Below are 18,385 nucleotides of genomic sequence, written 5' to 3' on the forward strand. Positions count from 1 at the left end.
GCTATTAGGACAGGGAGTGACATTTGGAGCAGGTCGCTTGCATTCTCTATAGCTTCCCCACCCTCAACTTAGGTCCTTGAGCAAAATTGCAACATTTCAGATCTTCAGTGGAAATGAAATAAACTGAGCCAGTGCCTGGTTGTCTCTATAGCAATCCAGCCTTCCCTGTATGAGTGAGTATATGGTTTTTATTCATTTGTTCTCTCTCCCTGGTTCCTTTACTTCCACTCCATCACTCAATGTTCATTCTGAGCAGGTGGCTAATGGGTCTGCTTGGGTTACAGGATGGCTTTACATTTGGCCAAGTTCACTCATATATGTAGCCAACTGTTTGTATGTCTTTCAAAGGCTTAGGATGGAGCTTGGATACTGTACCCCAAGGATGCTGGCAAAGACACTCTGACTCATTAAGGGAGAACTGAGTGTGAGCAGAGAGGGGAGACAGCCTCCCACACATCATCCCAGAGGAATTCTAAGCAGTGTTGTTCAGAGCACTACTTGGCCAGATGGAGATCACCACGGGGGTCATGGATGAGAATACCACCAACACCTCCACCAACTTCCTTTCTGTGCTTCCCCCCCACGGAGCCCAAGCTGCTTCCTTCCCATTCAACTTCAGCTATGGTGACTATGATATGCCTTTGGATGAAGATGAGGATGTGACCAATTCCAGGACTTTCTTTGCTGCCAAGATCGTCATTGGCATGGCCCTAGTGGGCATCATGCTGGTCTGTGGCATTGGCAACTTCATCTTCATTGCCGCCCTGGCCCGCTATAAGAAGCTGCGCAACCTTACCAACCTGCTCATTGCCAACCTGGCCATTTCTGATTTCCTGGTGGCCATCGTCTGCTGCCCCTTTGAGATGGATTACTATGTGGTGCGCCAGCTGTCCTGGGAACATGGCCATGTCATGTGTGCCTCTGTCAACTACCTGCGCACCGTTTCTCTCTACGTCTCCACCAATGCCCTGCTGGCCATCGCCATTGACAGGTGAGTAAGAGGGTGCCAGAGACAACAAGGAAAGGAACATCGGAATTGTGCTTTCCTTTACTGTAGGTGTGGGTTGAAGAGAGGTGTCTGTATTCCTATAGGTGTGGATGCGTGGAGGTTCAAAAGTTGGTCCATTGACTGTAAGGAGAGTTCTAGTTTTCCAGCTGTGGGCAGGCACAGGTAGCAGAGCTCCCTAGAGTTGGGCAGGGGGAAGGGCCTGTGGTCCTTCTGCTATGGACGTGCTCCTAGATGTATCCTAGATATTCAAGGTCTAGAGGTACATAGGTAAGAAGAAATGTGGAGGCTCAAGTTTAAGTTCCAGGCAAGTACTTCTTGAGTCAAGTTGGGAATTTTGAGGAAGATTTTCTCTACTAAACCGTGAGCACCCTCAACCACAACCCCAAACACCAATTTTTCTTTCTTTTTTTTTTTTTTAATTTAAATCCAAGTTAGTTAACATATAGTGTAATAATTATTTCAGGAATAGAACTTAGTGATTCATCACGTACATATAACACCCAGTGCTCATCCCAACAAGTGCCCTCCTTAATGTCCATCACCCATTTAGCCCATCCCCCACCCAACACCCCACCAGCAACTCCACACATGGTTTGTTCTCTGTATTTTAGAGACTCTTATGGTTTGTCTCCTTCTCTGTTTTTATCTTATTTTTGCTTTTCTTCTCTTAGGTTCATCTGTTTTGTTTCTTAAATTCCACATATGAGTGAAATCCTATGGTACTTGTCTTTCTCTGACTGACTTCTTTTACTTAGCATAATACACTCTAGTTCCATCCATGTTGTTGCAAACCGGTTTATTTTAAAATAAGATTGACAGATTTGATTTGAAAAAAAAAAAGGAAAGAAAGAAAAAGAGAACAAATGTCTACTTGTTCTTTTTGGTTGTTGCATTAATCACTTTGCTCCTTTACATACGTTTGCATGCGACAATGTAGAAGATCTGTTTCTAGTGATGGGAAATAAACGCAATAAGAGCAGTCTATGAAAATCTTTCTTCTGTTATGTTCAGTCTTTTCATTTAGGACAATCATCTGTGCCAATGAACCAGGGTAGTTTTTGTTCCCTCAGGAAAAACTTTGCAAGCTCCTCTGCCCAAAGTTGACTCTTATTCCAGAGCACCTTGGTACAGTCCAGAGCCAGTTACCTGGAGGGTCAGGGCCTCCATGTACTTGGATCTGAACAGCACGTCTCTCTCCCTTAACCCAGAGAGCCTGGAGCACAGATGCTCAACCTGTTTCATGGCCTCAGGGCTCTGGTGGAGTCTAGCCTGCCCCCGCATTCAGGACATCCCGGGCAGTGTTCCGGGGAGGAACACAGCAGATAGAACCTGTTTTCTGAAGCCAAAGTCAGAATAACCAGAGATTGGATAACCTGGAAACAGGCCACTCTCCAGGGGAGATTGAGAAGGAACCTGGCTTTAAAAGCATTGTGAGCTGGGGCCTCAGCCTCTTTTCTCCCAGGAGGAATGTCAAGGAGTTAGCAGCCTAAAGAGCCCTGGCTCTGTCACCTGTAGAAGGTACTCAGAGTTGTCACCCCTGCATAGGGCTACTTTGGCCAGGGTCCTCCACAGCAGTCTGGAAGCCCCACGGTATTTTATCCACCCAGGGACAGACCTTGGGTGAATCAGGAGGGACCCAGTCAAACAGCTCTAAGTGCCCTTTAGAGCTGTCAAGGAAGAGCTCCAGGAACCCTGTCTCTGACCTTTCTGAAAGTAGAAGCTGAAAGCATAGAGGACCCTTTCCTGAAGTTTCACTCCGACAAGACATATTTGCAGAGGGGGTGCTCTCAGCCACTAAAAATGGGGTATGGTAGTGTTTGTTCCCTGGGCAGGGCAGGCTCCCACTCCTGGGTGCCATCCACTTTACGATGTAGGGGGCCATTTGTCAAAAGGGATAACACTGCAGAAGGGAGTAGCTTCAAGGGGGACAGGAGCCAGGATAAATTAAGGGGTACTAGGTTCTTCTGAACATGTAAGAGGTAATATCTGTGTGAATCAATCAACCTCGTTCTATTGAACTTTTTCACATTAATACACTACTTTTATATCAAACTCAGCTGTCTGAAATCCTACAGGCACTTCTCGTGCACTGTGAATTTATGTAATGCAGTTTAGATACAATAAGAAAGATTAATTGGAGAACATGCTTTGTATCTTGGGACTGCGATTGTTTACAGTGGGGTTGTGATTAGAAACTTGAACCCAGACACAGGAGGAAAGCAGTGTTGCCTGCACAGGCCATCCAGTGGCCTTGACCAACTAACCAGCTGCTCCAACGTGTGAAGTTCCCTTACTGATGTTTTGATCTTTGCTTCCCACTATTTTTATGTGTTTTTACCATTTAATTTCAGTTTTGCAGTGCAGGACTTCACTGATTTTTGTCTGGCCTCATGTGTTGTTCAGGATTTGATCAGTGATTTTCATGTTCTATTTGGTTAGTTTTGGGTAACTCGTTTTTTTAAAAGTATTTTTCAGTGTTTAAGTTATTTTTGAGAGAGAGAGAGACAGAGTGCGAACTGGGTAGGGGCAGAGAGAGAGAGAGAGAGAGAGAGAGAGAGAGAGAGAGACGTAGAATCCGAATCAGGCTCCAGGCTCCGAGCTGTCAGCACAGGGCCTGACACGGGGCTGGAACTCACGAACCATGACATCATGACCTGAGCCAAAGTTGGACATTTAATCGACCGAGCCACTCAGGCACCCCCTTGAGCAACTCATATTTATCTCGATATACCAAATACACTACAGTTATAAAAATACCTTTGTTTTTATTTAATGAAATTGCAGGGGTAGCGTTAGTGGTTATTTTGCTGGGTTTAAACTCCTGCTGCAGCACCTATTAACCCTAGAACCTCATGTTAGCTCTTTAACATCTCTTTGCCTCAATTTTCTTACGTATACAAAGGAAATAATAAGAAAACCTAATGTATTGGGTTGCTTTGAGGATTAAGTGAAATAATATATAATTGTTTAGAACAAGGCATAAGCCAGAGTAAGCACCAAATAAACAGTGGATAGTATAATTCTTAAATTAATCCTTAAAGGAACAACAACAACAAAACAAACCCAGGTAAACTAATGAATGTTTTCGATTGGCTGACCTCTTCATTTTCACTGAAGTGGTTGTTTTATGACGTGATATTAAAAAACATAAAAGTTTCTAAGACATGCAGCTATGAAGATATGGCACAACAGAACTATTTGTCTTCTATCTTCTCTATGTCTGTGACTAGCTCCATGGCTCTCCCTCTGCGCTAACACAGCTCCTTTATAGGACCTGCTAATGCTCATGGCTACCTCCTCCCTGTTCACTCAGGCCTGGCTGTCAGAGCCTCCTCTTGGGCTCCTTGCCTCAGTGTCTCTCAGCTCTGCCCCTCTGCCAAAGCTCCACCCCTCACAATCCATGCTAAACATTCATTCATTCAAACGGAGCATTGTTGTAGAGCAGCTATGATGTGACAGATACCATTCCAAGCACTGGGGATATGACAGTGCATAAGAAAAATAAGCCCCTTGCCTTGGAGAGAGGTAACAGTCAGGCACACAAACAAAGAAGGTAATTTCAGAGCAAGACAAATACTCCGAACAAAAAAGACAAACATGAGAACATCGAGAATGATGCAGGGTGGGAGTTACTCCAGGTACGTAGGAAATGTGTCTCTGAGGAGAAGACATTTGAAGGGAACTCTGGAAAAAAAAGAAAAAAAAAGCGCCAGCCTTGGGAAGATAGGGAAAACGCATTCCAGACAAAGGAAATTATCAGTGCAAAGGCCCCAAGACAGGAACAAACATGAAGTGTTCTAAGAACAGAGAAAAGGCTCCTGTGGCCTGAGGGAAGAAAGCAAGACTGCAGCTAAATTAATCTTGTGCTTGTCTCCCCACTCTTGCTCGAAAGACCTCTACTAACTCCATTGTCTGCAAAATGTGGCTCGAACCTCTTCACCTGCACTTTCAACCTTTTATTATTGAGCCTCAGACTGCCTCCCAGTCTCAGGCTAGGTAAACATATTTGTGTCCTGTTTCCAAAAGAGGTTGCAATCTTTTTGAGAATTGTCACGATGACTCATTCCATTCCTATTCATCCGGTGCCAAGCACTTGCTGAGAGTGAAGTTTTACTGGAATCCTAGGTGCCCGAATTCACTGACATCAAAAAATTATAACAGAAGTAAGAGGCGATCCCTGCTCTCGAGGAGCTTACCATCTGGAGGGGGTGGGGGATGGTGTATAACACTTAGGAAACAACATAAAGTAAAGGACAAATTTTAAATAAGATTTACCTGGGTGCCTGGGTGGCTCAGTCGGGTAAGTATCCGACTTTGGTTCAGGTCATGACCTCATCATTTGTGAGTTCCAGCCCCGTGTTGGGCTCTGTGCTGACAGCTCAGAGCCTGGAGCCTGCCTCAGATTCTGTGTCTCCCTCTGTCTCTGCCTCTCCTCTGCTCATGCTCTCTCTCTCTCTTAAAAATAAACGTTAAAAAAATTTTTTTTAAAATGGGATTTACAGAAGCATGAGGTCATTGTATACTAGAGTAGGTGGCGGAGGCTTCCAGGAGGAGGTGAACATTTAACTGGCCTTAAACAAGTGGTAATCAGCAAAGGACAGGAAAAGTTTTCCATGAGGGTAGTGGGGCAGTGTTTGCAAAAGATAAGGTGGGAATGCTTGAGGTATGAGGTCCTTTGGGGAGATCTAAGGGACCCTTGGGGACAAGGAATATAAGCCGAGTAGAGATCACAAAAGATAGGGTCAAATTTCAGAAGATCTCAAAATCTACATATAGGAAGTCAAACCTGATAAAGCAGGGAGCTGAAAAAGATTATCAGAGGACTGTGTCCCCCAAGGTCTGGGTTTCCCCTTAGATGTGGAGACACATGCACTGGCCTTGATGTGAACCCATAGATCTCAGAGCATGTGGGATACTGGGTGACACTCCCTTTTTTATCCAAAATCCAGGGGAAATGGCCGGTCAGCCTGCCCACTGACCACTCTTCTGCTCTGCTGCCTGGGGCCAGCTAAGGCTTGAGTACTTGTGCTCAGCTTTAGGAAATCACAAATCCTCCCCAGTGAGTTCACTGATGGGGCTGACCAGCCCGAGGTGTGGGTCCTGAATTCCCTGACCATTTCATGACTGGCCTAGAAGCTGCTGTAAACACCATTTCTGTGTTTGATCTGGGGTTGGGTCCTGGGCACAGAGGGAGCCCAAATATTCTTTGCTTAATCACCAAGCTCACCATCATCACACAATCACTGCCTGGATATTTCTTTGTCCAGCAGCCTTTATTCTTTGTTCTCTGGGAAATGTTGGCTCTAAGTGGATCTGGACCTGAGCCATTATAATGGTAGACACAGGGCAAGCCAAGGGCATATGCATAAGCAGAGAAAGTAGCTGCCAGTTGCCCAACTCCTTCTTGGAACATCAATAAGCAGAAACCAACTGTGATGGAGAGAAAAGAGGAAAAGGATGCGACGATTCTGCTAGGATGCCAGGAAAAAGGGGTATTGCTTGCTCTGATTGGAAAGGGAGGGGACAAATGTCATATTAGAGACCCTACTGGATTTGGAGCAAGATATGGATGAGCCTGGACCATGGTTCTGTCAATTTCTAGCTGTGTGGCCTTTGGCAGGTTATTTAACTTCTGCAAACTTCAGTTTGCTCATCTGTGAAATGGCCATTTTTGCTGTATTACCTGTTCAATAGACTTGGGGATATGTAATGAGAAAGTTGATTTGAAAATGCTCTGTAAATTACAAGCTGTTTTACAAACATAAGCAAGTATTACTAATGCTAGAGTTCTGGAGTTCTGATCCTAGCACAAGCCAAGACTGGTGGCAATCCTTGAAACAGTTTTTTTGCAATTTTCCTTTTGGTAAATGTATTTGGAAGGACTCTTGCACAGCTCCTGGTTCTAACCCTGGGAATGCAGTTGGGGTGAAGGCAGGGAGAGCCAAGATGAAATAAACATCTGATGGGGAGTCACAGATTACCCTGAAGATTAATTTTTATGTAAAAATAAATAGATTCAATGAAATAAAAAGTAGCAGAGAACTTGAAAATGAAGTATTTACCAATAACAGGTAAAAAAAGTTGCTGTGTATACAGAATAGCTTTGAAAAAATACATTTTATTTTATTTTTTTGTTTATTTATTTATTTTGAGATCGAGAGCGAGCGAGCCAGCGGGCTCATGCGCACACGCCAGCATTTGGAGGAGAGGCGGAGAGAGAGAGAGAATTCCCAGGCAGGCTCTGTGCTGACAGCATGGGCTTGAACCTACAAGCTATGAGATCATGATCTGAGCCAAAATCAAGAGTCGGACTCTTAATTGACTGAGCCACCAGGTGCCCCTGAAAAAATACATTTTAGGCTGCTAACCATTTCTTGTATGTTAGTAGCCTGTGGTTGTTTATGTGCAGTTAATGCCAGCAGACCAGGTCTGAGGACCCAGAAGGGGTCCTGCAGTACCAGCCAAGGGGGTCCCTGGCTGCACATGGGACAGGAAGCAAATGTGAGCCAGAAGGAGGTGAAAGAGTTTACTGAAGGTTTAGAGAGAATGCAGGTACAGAGTGGGAGACTCAGAAAGGAAAGGAAAGAGAGTCTTTCCTTTGTTTAGGGTCTGGGGTTTTTACTGGGGATGGTGGTCTGCTGGACGTGCCCTGTCAGGCATCATGGAACTGGTTAGAACAAAGACCAAGGCCCAGGTGTTATTCGAATGATGCATCGGGATGTTTAGAGCCAGTGGTCTGGAATATGTATATGATGGCTTCGCCAGGTCATTCTCACCTGGTCCTTCCTTAGGTGCTATCTAGTCTGAAGAAATCATTAACTCCTTGTCCCTTACAAGGAGGACATACACTATTTGCATTCTGAGGCACATGTAAAGTGGGGGTGCAGTGTCTAGCAAGAATAGAAGCAAGAAAAGGAGCAAAAAGCAGATTTTTATGGAGTCTTTCAATTTCCCTACCTCATAGTGTGTAATTAGAGCCTCATAGTATCTCTGTGAGGCTGGCAAGGCCGGTGATATTTCCATATTACAGATGAGGAAATTGAGCCCACAGAGCTAAGAAAAAGGACTCAAATCACATAAAAAGTTTGTGGCAAAGCTGGGACTGGATTCATGGTCTTCTGCTAGATTGGCATTCTTTCCTATTTGTTCATTGAAAAAACACTCTGACCTTGAAACATCACAAAGACTTAGGAAGTTGTTATTGGGAAAGGAAGGAATAGAATTAATATAGTGAAAATTCATATGGTTAACAAGTATAAATATGGAAATATTCTTTGACAAAGTAATCAATAGAACATGGCAGGGCAGATAAAGAGGGAGAGAGTGAGTGAGAGCAAAGGTGCTAAACTCTTAGTTTTTGTCATGAGTCTGAGCAAGTTTGGTGCACTTAATATAGCAGGAGCATATGTGGTCTTTATGAAGGGTCCATACATGTGCATTGACAGAAGCATTGCCAACACCCTGCAGACATTCGCATTCCACCCTTCAGCACCTGGGAGATTGGCAAGAGGCCAGAGATTTCTGTTGGTGGCACAGCATGTCAGGCAGCCCGCTAGGTGTCCAGAGGGTGGACACAACCCATCCAACTTCATCTGACATCTCTAGAAGAGAGCAGGAATCTCACTCCTGTAAACTCTCCAAATGACACTCAATGGAGTTGGCTGCCTATGTTGGGGGAGGAGGGACAGACACATCAGGAATATAATCAGGAAAAAAATAGGAATGAACCTCCTCTTCCAATCAAAATCCTAAGAACGATGTCCTAAAAGGGATTAGTTTCAAAGGAAATAAAGTTAGTCTGGCTTTCCTTCAGGCTTCTCTCGCATTTGCTCTTGGCTCTACCTGGGATAAGCTATGGACACGTGAGAATGTGTTTATTTCCAGCATTATTTATCACTCCCTTCCACTTCACTCCTCATCTTTCTCCTTCTCCAACTTCTACCCCCTGCCAGACAGGGAAAGCCTTCCAGGAAACCAGAGCTCTCTGCATAAGTATGTGCTCTCTCTCTGGGAAGGAGGCTTTCATACCACACAAATGACTCACATCCCCCAGAAAGTGCTCTTTCTTCGTTCCTGGACCACTGTGGCAACAGCAGTGTGGTTTTTTGGGAAAGAACAAAAGCAATATCTTTCACTGTCTGGTGCTTTGTGGTTGAAAAAAAAAAACATTCATGTATATTCTTGATTGATTTTTCACATCTACCATGAGATAGGGTTAAATGTTTTCTATCAAGGGTCCTGTGGTATATGACCTTGAGAGAGTCAGTCATCTGTCTCCAGGCTCCATTTTTACACCTGGAAAATAAGGTAAATGGTCACATGCTTTTCTTTTACCTTTGAAGCAAAATTTTTAAAAATGTAGATTGAAGACTTTGCCCACTGCTTCCACTGGAAAGGGCAAGATCTCCCGACAACTCTTTGGAATTATCAGGCCCTCTTAGCTCTAAAAACTATGGGCTAATTAGGAGGAGTAATCTTGGAAACAAGAAAGACCTGGGAATAGTGCCAGGCCAGAAACCAACGGGAGGCATTATTACTACTTTGAATAATAGTTAGTATTTATTGAGTATATATCATGTCTAAACCTGTGCCAAAAATTGTGTATCTATTAGCACAAACAAACAAAAGCTTTTGTAGGTAATGAAACCGAGACTCAGAATGATTGAACAAAATTTGCCCAAGGTTGCGATAGCTAGTAAGGGGGTAGAACTGGGGTTTGCACTCAAGTCTGCCTTTCTGGAAAAGCTCACATGGTTGTTTTTCCTCCACATGTGCCATTCGGTGGCACCTTCTCATGTTGCAGAAACAATATCACCACCCAGCACTACCTCATTACAGTGGTTGAACCCATTTGTGTTCTTGTACTAGATATCTGGCCATCGTCCACCCGCTGAGACCCAGGATGAAGTATCAAACAGCCACTGGCTTGATTGCCCTGGTGTGGATGGTGTCCATCCTCATCGCCATCCCTTCAGCCTACTTCACAACCGAAACGGTCCTCATCATTGTCAAGAGCCAAGAGAAGATCTTCTGTGGCCAGATCTGGCCGGTGGACCAGCAGATCTACTACAAGTCCTACTTCCTCTTCATCTTTGGCATCGAGTTCATGGGCCCCGTGGTCACGATGACCCTGTGCTACGCCAGGATCTCCCGGGAGCTCTGGTTCAAGGAGGTCCCAGGCTTCCAGACGGAGCAGATCCGGAAGCGGCTGCGCTGCCGCAGGAAGACAGTGCTGGTGCTCATGTGCATCCTCACTGCCTACGTGCTGTGCTGGGCTCCCTTCTATGGCTTCACCATTGTGCGCGACTTTTTCCCCACCGTGTTCGTCAAGGAGAAGCACTACCTCACGGCCTTCTACGTCGTGGAGTGCATCGCCATGAGCAACAGCATGATCAACACCCTGTGCTTCGTGACCGTCAAGAACAACACCATCAAGTACTTCAAGAAGATCATGCTGCTCCATTGGAAGTCTTCTTACAATGGGAGTAAGTCCAGCGCGGATCTTGATCTTAAAACCACAGGGGTGCCGGCAACTGAAGAGGTGGACTGCATCAGACTAAAATAACTGGATGGACCTTTCAAAGTTTAAACAAAGACAGACCTTTGGGACACTGACCAGTGCTAGACACAGACTATCAACCAAGAACTCTTGGTTTTCAGCAGAAGGCAGAGGTAACGGACAGCTTAGTGAACACTGTGTTCAAGGAGCTCAGAATTTATAAAACTGATGTGACTAGATACCATCTCCAGTGGCCAACAGTAACTGAATGTCTAATGTATGCAAAGAGTAGGCACTGGTGAAATGCATATATGTTGACAACATTTAATTGGCAAAAAGAAATAAGGATTCAGCCAAGACAAATGTTGGGGCATAGCCTGAAATGAGAGGCTTTCCAGAAGGGAACCCAATTAGGCATCTAGGACTGTGGTACACGTGTTTGTAGGGTGAGGGTCTCTGACCATCTTGAGTACTCATCAGATGCTGATGTAGTCCATCTCTAGGACTGTTCTTGGTCTTGAGTTCACTCCTAATATTTGAATACAAACACAGGCTCCTAGTTCTTTCTTCATCCCTTCTTTTCTCATCCCTGGTCCCTATTCTCACTGTGAGGAACTTTATGTGCACGTACATGGACACCTCAATATGCATGACCAAGTTCTGTCCAAGCCCTCCTCCCCAACACTGCTCCATGGCTACCCCTCAACTGTGCCCACACATGGTGAGGCTCATCATCAGGAGAAGCCACACACCCTGAAAGCCTTTTGGTCAGGCTATTAAAGGGTTCTGGGTATTTTGACTTGCTCCAGGGAAGGCCTGGGCTCAGGATGAGTGTGTTCCCTTGGCTCCATGGACTTCTCACTCCATGGGGAGGAGTGCAGCTGAAGGACCACTGAAAGCCTGTTGGGTTCAGGGCAGGAGCTCAGGTTTTCTGGGTCTAAAGATGATACTGCTTCTACCTCTTAGTTATACTGGCTTGGACCAATTAGGCTTCTCCTTAAGTCCTTCTCTTCCTTCTCGTGTATCCATGCTTGTGAAGCATAGAATCTTTGAAAGTAGACACACCTCATGGATGTGGCTGTCAGCCACTTTTCCATTTCCACCAGCTGTCACCCTCATTATTATGGTTTGAGGGCAAGATGTATTTGTCACTGGTGCTTGAAGCCCATCATAGTTATTAATTCTTCGGATTAAGACTTGTTTCTCTTTTAAAATGGATGTACTCTTGGGACAGATGACCTGCGCATTTCTACCCCTCAGTATAAACGAAGCCATGTGATCCAGTGGCAGATGGTGAAGGTTGGTGGTACAGCCCTGGGCACCCAGGAAAGAAAGGGATGTACAAATGGTTGGTGGGGGCCCAACAAGGAGATTCAGTGGCTCCACAGGCTATTGAGGGCTCATCCTACTTTCCAACATACCCTCATTGTTTGGTATTCTGAATTTTGGAATTTGGACTTTTGGAACCAGAAGATTTGATCCAGCCTTGGCTCTGTCACCTGTGTGACCCTGGGTAAAGCTTCTCAGAGGGGACAAAGATAATACTTGTGATAACTACTGATGAGGTGGTTGTGAAGAACCAATGAACTAACATGTGGGTAAAGTCTTTTCAGGCACAACAGTAATCAGAAGAATGGACCAACAACTGTGTATAGTGTGCCTGACAAAGAAAAACTTGTCACTTTGGCTTATGTATCTGGAAACCTTACCATCTCCCCTTTTCATTACTCTTTGTGTGAATTATTCCTTTACCTCTCTTAGCCGTGCTCTATGAGTTAGGTTCCTAACAACACCCTGGTACAACAAGGCAGTGAAACTTGATGGTGAAAGTGTAACAGGAAATGGCAGAGTGTCTGCAGTCAGATGAGCTCAGGGTTTTAGAAACTTCAGAATCAGAACATCTTTGTAATTGTGGAAGTATTGTGACCATGTTCCTATGCCTGTTCCCAGCCAGCATGAATCTGGGCAACGTGATATTTGTTTCTCAACCTTTTGTTAGTCTCGTGAGTGTATATAGCTAAAGAGTAGACTTGTCTTTTCCCTCTCAAATAATTCTAGAGCAGCACATCTATGAGGCTATTTAACTGACACTTGTATGGCATTTCCTTCCAAATATAGTCAACTCTTCATTTTTGCCAGCAAAGTTCATTTTTTTTAATAGTTACCTTATTTCCCTGGAAGACATATTTCAAAACCCTCTTTATTTTTTTCGTATTCGTCATCCAGCAGACTCACTCTACAGCTGAATCAGAGTACTCTCAGAGAATAAAAACTAAAATATTAGCCTAAATCGAATATACCTTGGAAGGCAATTTTTATTTCTTATAAAATTACATATTACACTCTAAAATCAGGAAAGTTAGCTTTGGACCAAAAAATAATAAAATGACATAATTAGTTGTGGTTATGTTCACCTTTTCCATTAGGATTGCTAAACAAGAGTTGACAATAAAATAAGAGTTTTTTGGGGCACCTGGGTGGCTCAGTCAGTTAAGTGTCCAACTTTGGCTCAGGTCATGATCTTGCAGTTCGTGAGTTTAAGCCCCACATCGAGCTCCGTGCTGACAGCTCAGAGCCTGGAGCCTGCTTTGGATTCTGTGTCTCCCTCTCTGCCCCTCCCCCACTCAAGCTCTGTCTCTCTTTCAAAAATAAATAAGCATTAAAATTTTTTTTTAAAAATAGGAGCTTTTTATATGTGAAAACCAAACCTCTTTTTGCTTTTCAGCCTCAAATGTGTCAATTTTTCATTTGTTTAACTATCTGTAGTATTTCTAGATGTTGTGTCTGCTTGTGACTTTATGGTGAGTGGAAGCATTGTGCTGTGATCAAGTGAAATAAAAAAAAACCCGTACATATATAATCATCGACCATAGTGTGCCTGTAATTTTCATCCCTCTTCTTCCTCCTTTTCTGAATCATAGTATGATGTTTCTTTGAGCACTGAATAGATGCTGATTCCGTGATCACAGGAATTGTGAGAACAGTGCTAACTCATACTCTTTTTGCCTTTGAACTTCTCTGTCCTAAAGAAATTTCACTGATTTATATCTTCTTCCTATAAGTCTGCTCTGGTAAAACCATTAATGCTTTCCAGCATCTGAATGCCAAGACTTGAAATATGAGGACCTGTTTATGCCTGTTACATAAGCTAAGGCTAACCCTTTGGGTAGCCTTAATGTCTGCACATGCAAAATGAACCAGGAGATGAAAGTGAGACTCCACACCATGTTCACATCAGTGGCTGAGTGGTAGCCTGTTCAGCTGGTGGTGTCTCCAAAACCTGGTGATGAGCCCAACAAGGTGACGCTGGTGTTTATGTGTTTTTTTTGCTGTTCTTTACACACTTTCGATATGCGAAGAGATGGGCACATTGTCATATACAGAAGGATAAAGACATGATTTTGTAAAATCAAACCATTTCCTTAACTAAAACAAAGGAGAAAGGCAGATTTACAACAGAGCTTTTGAAAATTTTGCCTAATGATTACACATTTGAAAAGTAATTTCTTAAATCAAAGGCATTAGAACACAGCAATGTGGCAGTCACCACAGCAAGCCCTCAAGCGTGAAACAAGTTCCATGCTTATGGAAAGGAATGCTAAAGAATTTGTGAGAAGGCCAGAAAATCCTAAACATGAGTCCTGTTTCTTGAAAAATCGCATACATTTTGGAATATACCCACAAAAATGAGTCCAGTTCTCCTTCACAGAGTGTGAGAATATTAAATTCACATAATTCATTTCATGGTGGATGAAATTGAAAGCCAGAATGGGAAAGAGATGTTCAAAGTCTCATAACTGGTCACCGTGACAGCCAGGGTTAAACCCCAAAGTCCCTAAAGCTTGGTCCAGGATTCTTCTACCACAGAATTCATGTGTGTAGGGAGCATCAGTTTTGGAAGGAGAAGGATCTTTCCCAAGAATCCTTCAGGTGACTATTCAGCTCCAGACAGGCCTTCTCTGGAGACCTTTAAGGAGTTAAGCAGAAGTATTCCTGGTTCCTTTCCAAGCCAAGTTTAGCTCATCTTATCCCTGGGAACTCACAGCACAGACATGGAGACCAGGGGTTTAAGGGAAGACTGCTAAAAAAAGGCTTATCACTGCTTTTTCTTCACCTCGCCTAGTTGGGGGTGCCTAGGAATATAAAAGGAAAGCCACAAGGCTGTTCATGAGAAGGCTATCCTGCCCTAGCAAAGCAGGAGAGAGAGAGAAAGAAGCCATGCTTGGTTGAATGTCCACACTAGAGTGAAGGCCTATGTGTTCAGAGTTTGGTGGCGTCAGAAGCCTGCCTCCTACCACCAGTGAAGAGAGAGGTGTGGTGGCTTTTTGGGTGAGGTGAGGCTTGAACTGAACAAGTGAGGTGTAGAGAAGCAAGAGGGAGAATACTTCACATAAGAGAAATGGCTGTTTTACCTGCGCCCGGAAACAGAAATTGATTTTATTTCTGGGGGGAAAGACTTCTCCCACAGCAAAGGGATGGTCATCCCTGGAACAGGTGACCGAAAAACTGAAAAGCACAGAGATGTAAGGAGAGACAGAAACTAACCTCACGAAGCAGGTCTGTACAATGGAGGTGAGGGATGCAGCTCAAAACTAGGAAGAAAATCAGTGAAAGGCTGTGGAAGAGGACGCTGTTGAAAACAAACTTGGCTAACTGGAATACTGACACAAGGAGCACATATCCTGTGTTGGGGCTGAGCCGAGCACCGCACAGGAATGTCTTGCTCCATCCCCACAGTGGTCCTCTAAGATGGGGCAGGGGCGGGGAGGGGGGGGGGCGGCCTCACTTTACAGATGAGGAAACTGAGTCTCAACTCAGAGGAGTTGCCCAGGGACACACGAGGATTGAATGGTTCTCTGTGATTTGAACCCAGACTCATGCTTTTGATCCCACTGTGCTGCAGCCTCAGAATGTTTTTTCCTCAGCCTTCCTTATTCTTTCTAGAAAACCAAATCATGAAGTGATAAATCACCTCCTATACTAACTAGATTTTTCTCAAAAACTGAAAATAGCACACTCCCGCCTTTATTTTTCCTTCTATGAAAAGTTTTATTCATCCTCAGCAGCTGACCCTAATGTGGAGGTCCTTCACATTTGGGGGTGTTGGGTGCTTCTAGTATCAAGTGGTTTGTAGCCTCGTCTCAGAATAATGTTTTCAAATAATGTTCAGTTCAATTCAACTGAACAATGTTCAATTCAATTCAAATAATTTCAAATAATGTTTTCAAATTTATTAAGTAAAATCCATAGGAATGCCAAAGAAAGAATATAATTTAAAATGTGATTAAAATATTTTTAAAGTTTATGATATAGCTGTATAAATCTTTATATTACATTTCTTTATATGAAATCTTTATTTAATGCCTTAAAAACAGGGTTTAGCATCAGGGCCAACAACTACCATAATTTGGAAGCAGTGATGAATGTGAATGAGTTTTTAGGTCTTTCCCCAGACTGCAAGGTGACATAAAATATCTGTGATGTCTCTTGGGAACAGTTTCAGGGGTTGTTACGTAGTAGTACATAGACTTGTTGTCTATGTCATAATGGCGGGAAATGCTCAAGTTTAGTTACTGGTTAGTGAGAATAACAGTGAATTTTTCTTCATCCATGTTCATAGCCTTGAACTGGTGAAGAAGACCTTCCTTGAGGGAAGGTGTTGCCTAGGCAAACACACCCCCGAGTGGGCACTGGTGGAGATGGAGATCACAGGAAGAGGCACACACATTCAAATGGAATTAAATCAGTAGATCCTCATGGGGCATTCTTGTGAGGACACCTCCAAAGGCATTGTGGTTCACTGACTCTCTGCCCTGTACCTTCTTGGTGGCCCCAATCCTTATCTGTGTGGCAAAGATTCATCTGAGAAGCCAGATAGGATCTTTTTATAACCTGGAGATTCAAGACTATTTCACATCATTATTTAACAAACATTTATGGTCCTAGGCTGTGATGTTACAAAGATGAATGGCACAATTCTTGCTCTTGTCCGTTAATGATCCGGCTTAAGGAGATGGGACATTTTGGTTGTTGGGAAGCACAAGAAAAAAATCCTATAAAAGGAGCATTGCAGATTCACTTATCAAGTCAACTGCTTTGCTCTCTTTTCGTTTGTTACTTTATGTTGTTATGTTAATTATTTTGTTGCTGTTTTCCTCACTTTAATTTTGTTGGTCTTTCATATCTTCTTGAGTTGAACATAAACTTGTTTTTATTATTTTTTGTGTCACTGATTAAGGGAGTGAGTTTCCTTCGAACAGAGCTTTACTCTTGGGTAGACATGTAGAACATCTTTAGCCCTGAAATACGTCTTTTTATTTCATTATATTTGATATATGTATCTCTTGGTTCATATTCTCTTTATGCATTTAAAATTTCCAGCATTTGTTGTATTCTTTTCTTTTCTTTCCCATGATATTTATTTCTTCCAGAGTAGAACTTTGGAGGTTCTAGTCTTTTCATATTTCTTTTTCCTTCCTTCCTTCCTTCCTTCCTTCCTTCCTTCCTTCCTTCCTTCCTTCCTCTCTTTCTCTCCACCCCCTTTCCTTTTTGCATAACCCTATACAGTTTTCCTATTGCTCCTTTCCATTTTACTCACCTTGGATAATGCACTTGATATTACATCTGGTCCTTTCCAAGGTGAGTATCTATCTATCTATCTATCTATCTATCTATCTATCTATCTATCTATATCTATACACAGTTGACCCTTGAACAACATGAGTTTGGACTATGTGGGTCTACTTATATGCAGATTTTTTTGATAAATACAGTACAGTAGTATAAATGTACTCTTTCTTCCTTATTTTGTAATAACATTTTTTCTCTAGCTTACTTTATTATAAGAATACAGTATATAATACATACAGCATACCAAGTATGTGTTAATTGACTATTTACGTTATTGGTAAGGCTTCTAGTCAACAGTAGGCTATTAGTAGTTAAGTTTTTGGGGAGTCAAATTTATACTTGGATTCTTGAATGTGTGGATAGTAAGGAGGTTAGGGTCGGCTTCCCTAACTGTGGGTTATTCAAGGGTCAACTGTGTATGTTACTGTTGTTTATTTCATTAGGTTTCATGATCATGTATGTGTCTTCTTCACTGTATTTCCCCAGAAGTCTATTGTGTTTGTGTAGAGGAGTGTTATGGGGAGATTAACATAATGGATGGATTAGTGGCCAGAAGAACTGGAATCAGAAAGACTAATAAGGAGGGAATAAAAATACAAAGGAAAAGATGGATGGAGTGAAGGTTCTTTAGTGTTACTAGAGATAAGGAAGGAGGAATAAGAAGGGAGGATGCTGACTGAAAATTCAGGAGCAGGAACTTATTTAGAGCAGATAAGAAGTTTATTATTAGACATGTTGATTTGAGGTGCTGATAAAATATTTAGGAATAGCCAGCAAGTAGTTAGAAATACTGACGAGGAATTTAGCAGGAAATTTGAAGTTAGATAGATGTGGCTACCATCCACATCAAACTATCATAAAGGGTCAGATGTCAGATTAGCCTTACAAGTTAGAGCTCTTATTCAGTGTCAAGCTTTGCTAATAATCTCAAATTTCAAGAAATCAAGAACAGGGGTTGCCTAATACAATTCAGTGACTATGCAGGTCCTTCCTTTCTGTGTGAGACATAGTCTTTGCCCCCAAATAAAAGATGAGGTCTCTAAATGAGGTTTGCAGACCCTACACTGGGTAGAGAACACTTAAGCTATGAAACATCTCAATTTTTTTTTTAAGCACAAATCTTCACAGGGATTTTATGACATTTTTTATTAGAGATCATGACTTAAATCCACAGATCCTAGGGTTTTTTTTTCCTGAATTATAATTAACATACAGTATTATATTAGTTTCAGGTGTACAGTATAATG

General features: G+C 42.8%; 1 protein-coding gene across 1 annotated transcript; it reads left to right on the plus strand.

Annotated features, from left to right (window-relative positions):
* Positions 1 to 370: 370 nt before the first annotated feature.
* Positions 371 to 10,947, plus strand: PROKR1 (prokineticin receptor 1). The gene is made up of 2 exons (XM_047069600.1): positions 371 to 991; positions 9,878 to 10,947. The coding sequence occupies exons 1-2, from the start codon at positions 507 to 509 to the stop codon at positions 10,572 to 10,574; spliced, it is 1,182 nt and encodes a 393-aa protein (XP_046925556.1). The 5' UTR covers positions 371 to 506; the 3' UTR covers positions 10,575 to 10,947.
* Positions 10,948 to 18,385: the final 7,438 nt, after the last annotated feature.

The sequence above is a fragment of the Lynx rufus genome, unplaced genomic scaffold (assembly GCF_022079265.1).
Source record: "Lynx rufus isolate CCGP_SWC_20201006 ecotype Redwood Valley unplaced genomic scaffold, mLynRuf1.p SCAF_8, whole genome shotgun sequence".
Classification (NCBI taxonomy): Eukaryota; Metazoa; Chordata; class Mammalia; order Carnivora; family Felidae; genus Lynx; species Lynx rufus.

What these genes read in the sequence shown, in the direction of transcription:
- PROKR1 (XM_047069600.1), top strand. Translation starts at nt 507, where the DNA reads ATGGAGATCACCACGGGGGTCATGGATGAGAATACCACCAACACCTCC. An exon ending in CTGGCCATCGCCATTGACAG is followed by an intron (nt 992 to 9,877) that starts GTGAGTAAGAGG and finishes TTCTTGTACTAG; the next exon opens with ATATCTGGCCATCGTCCACC.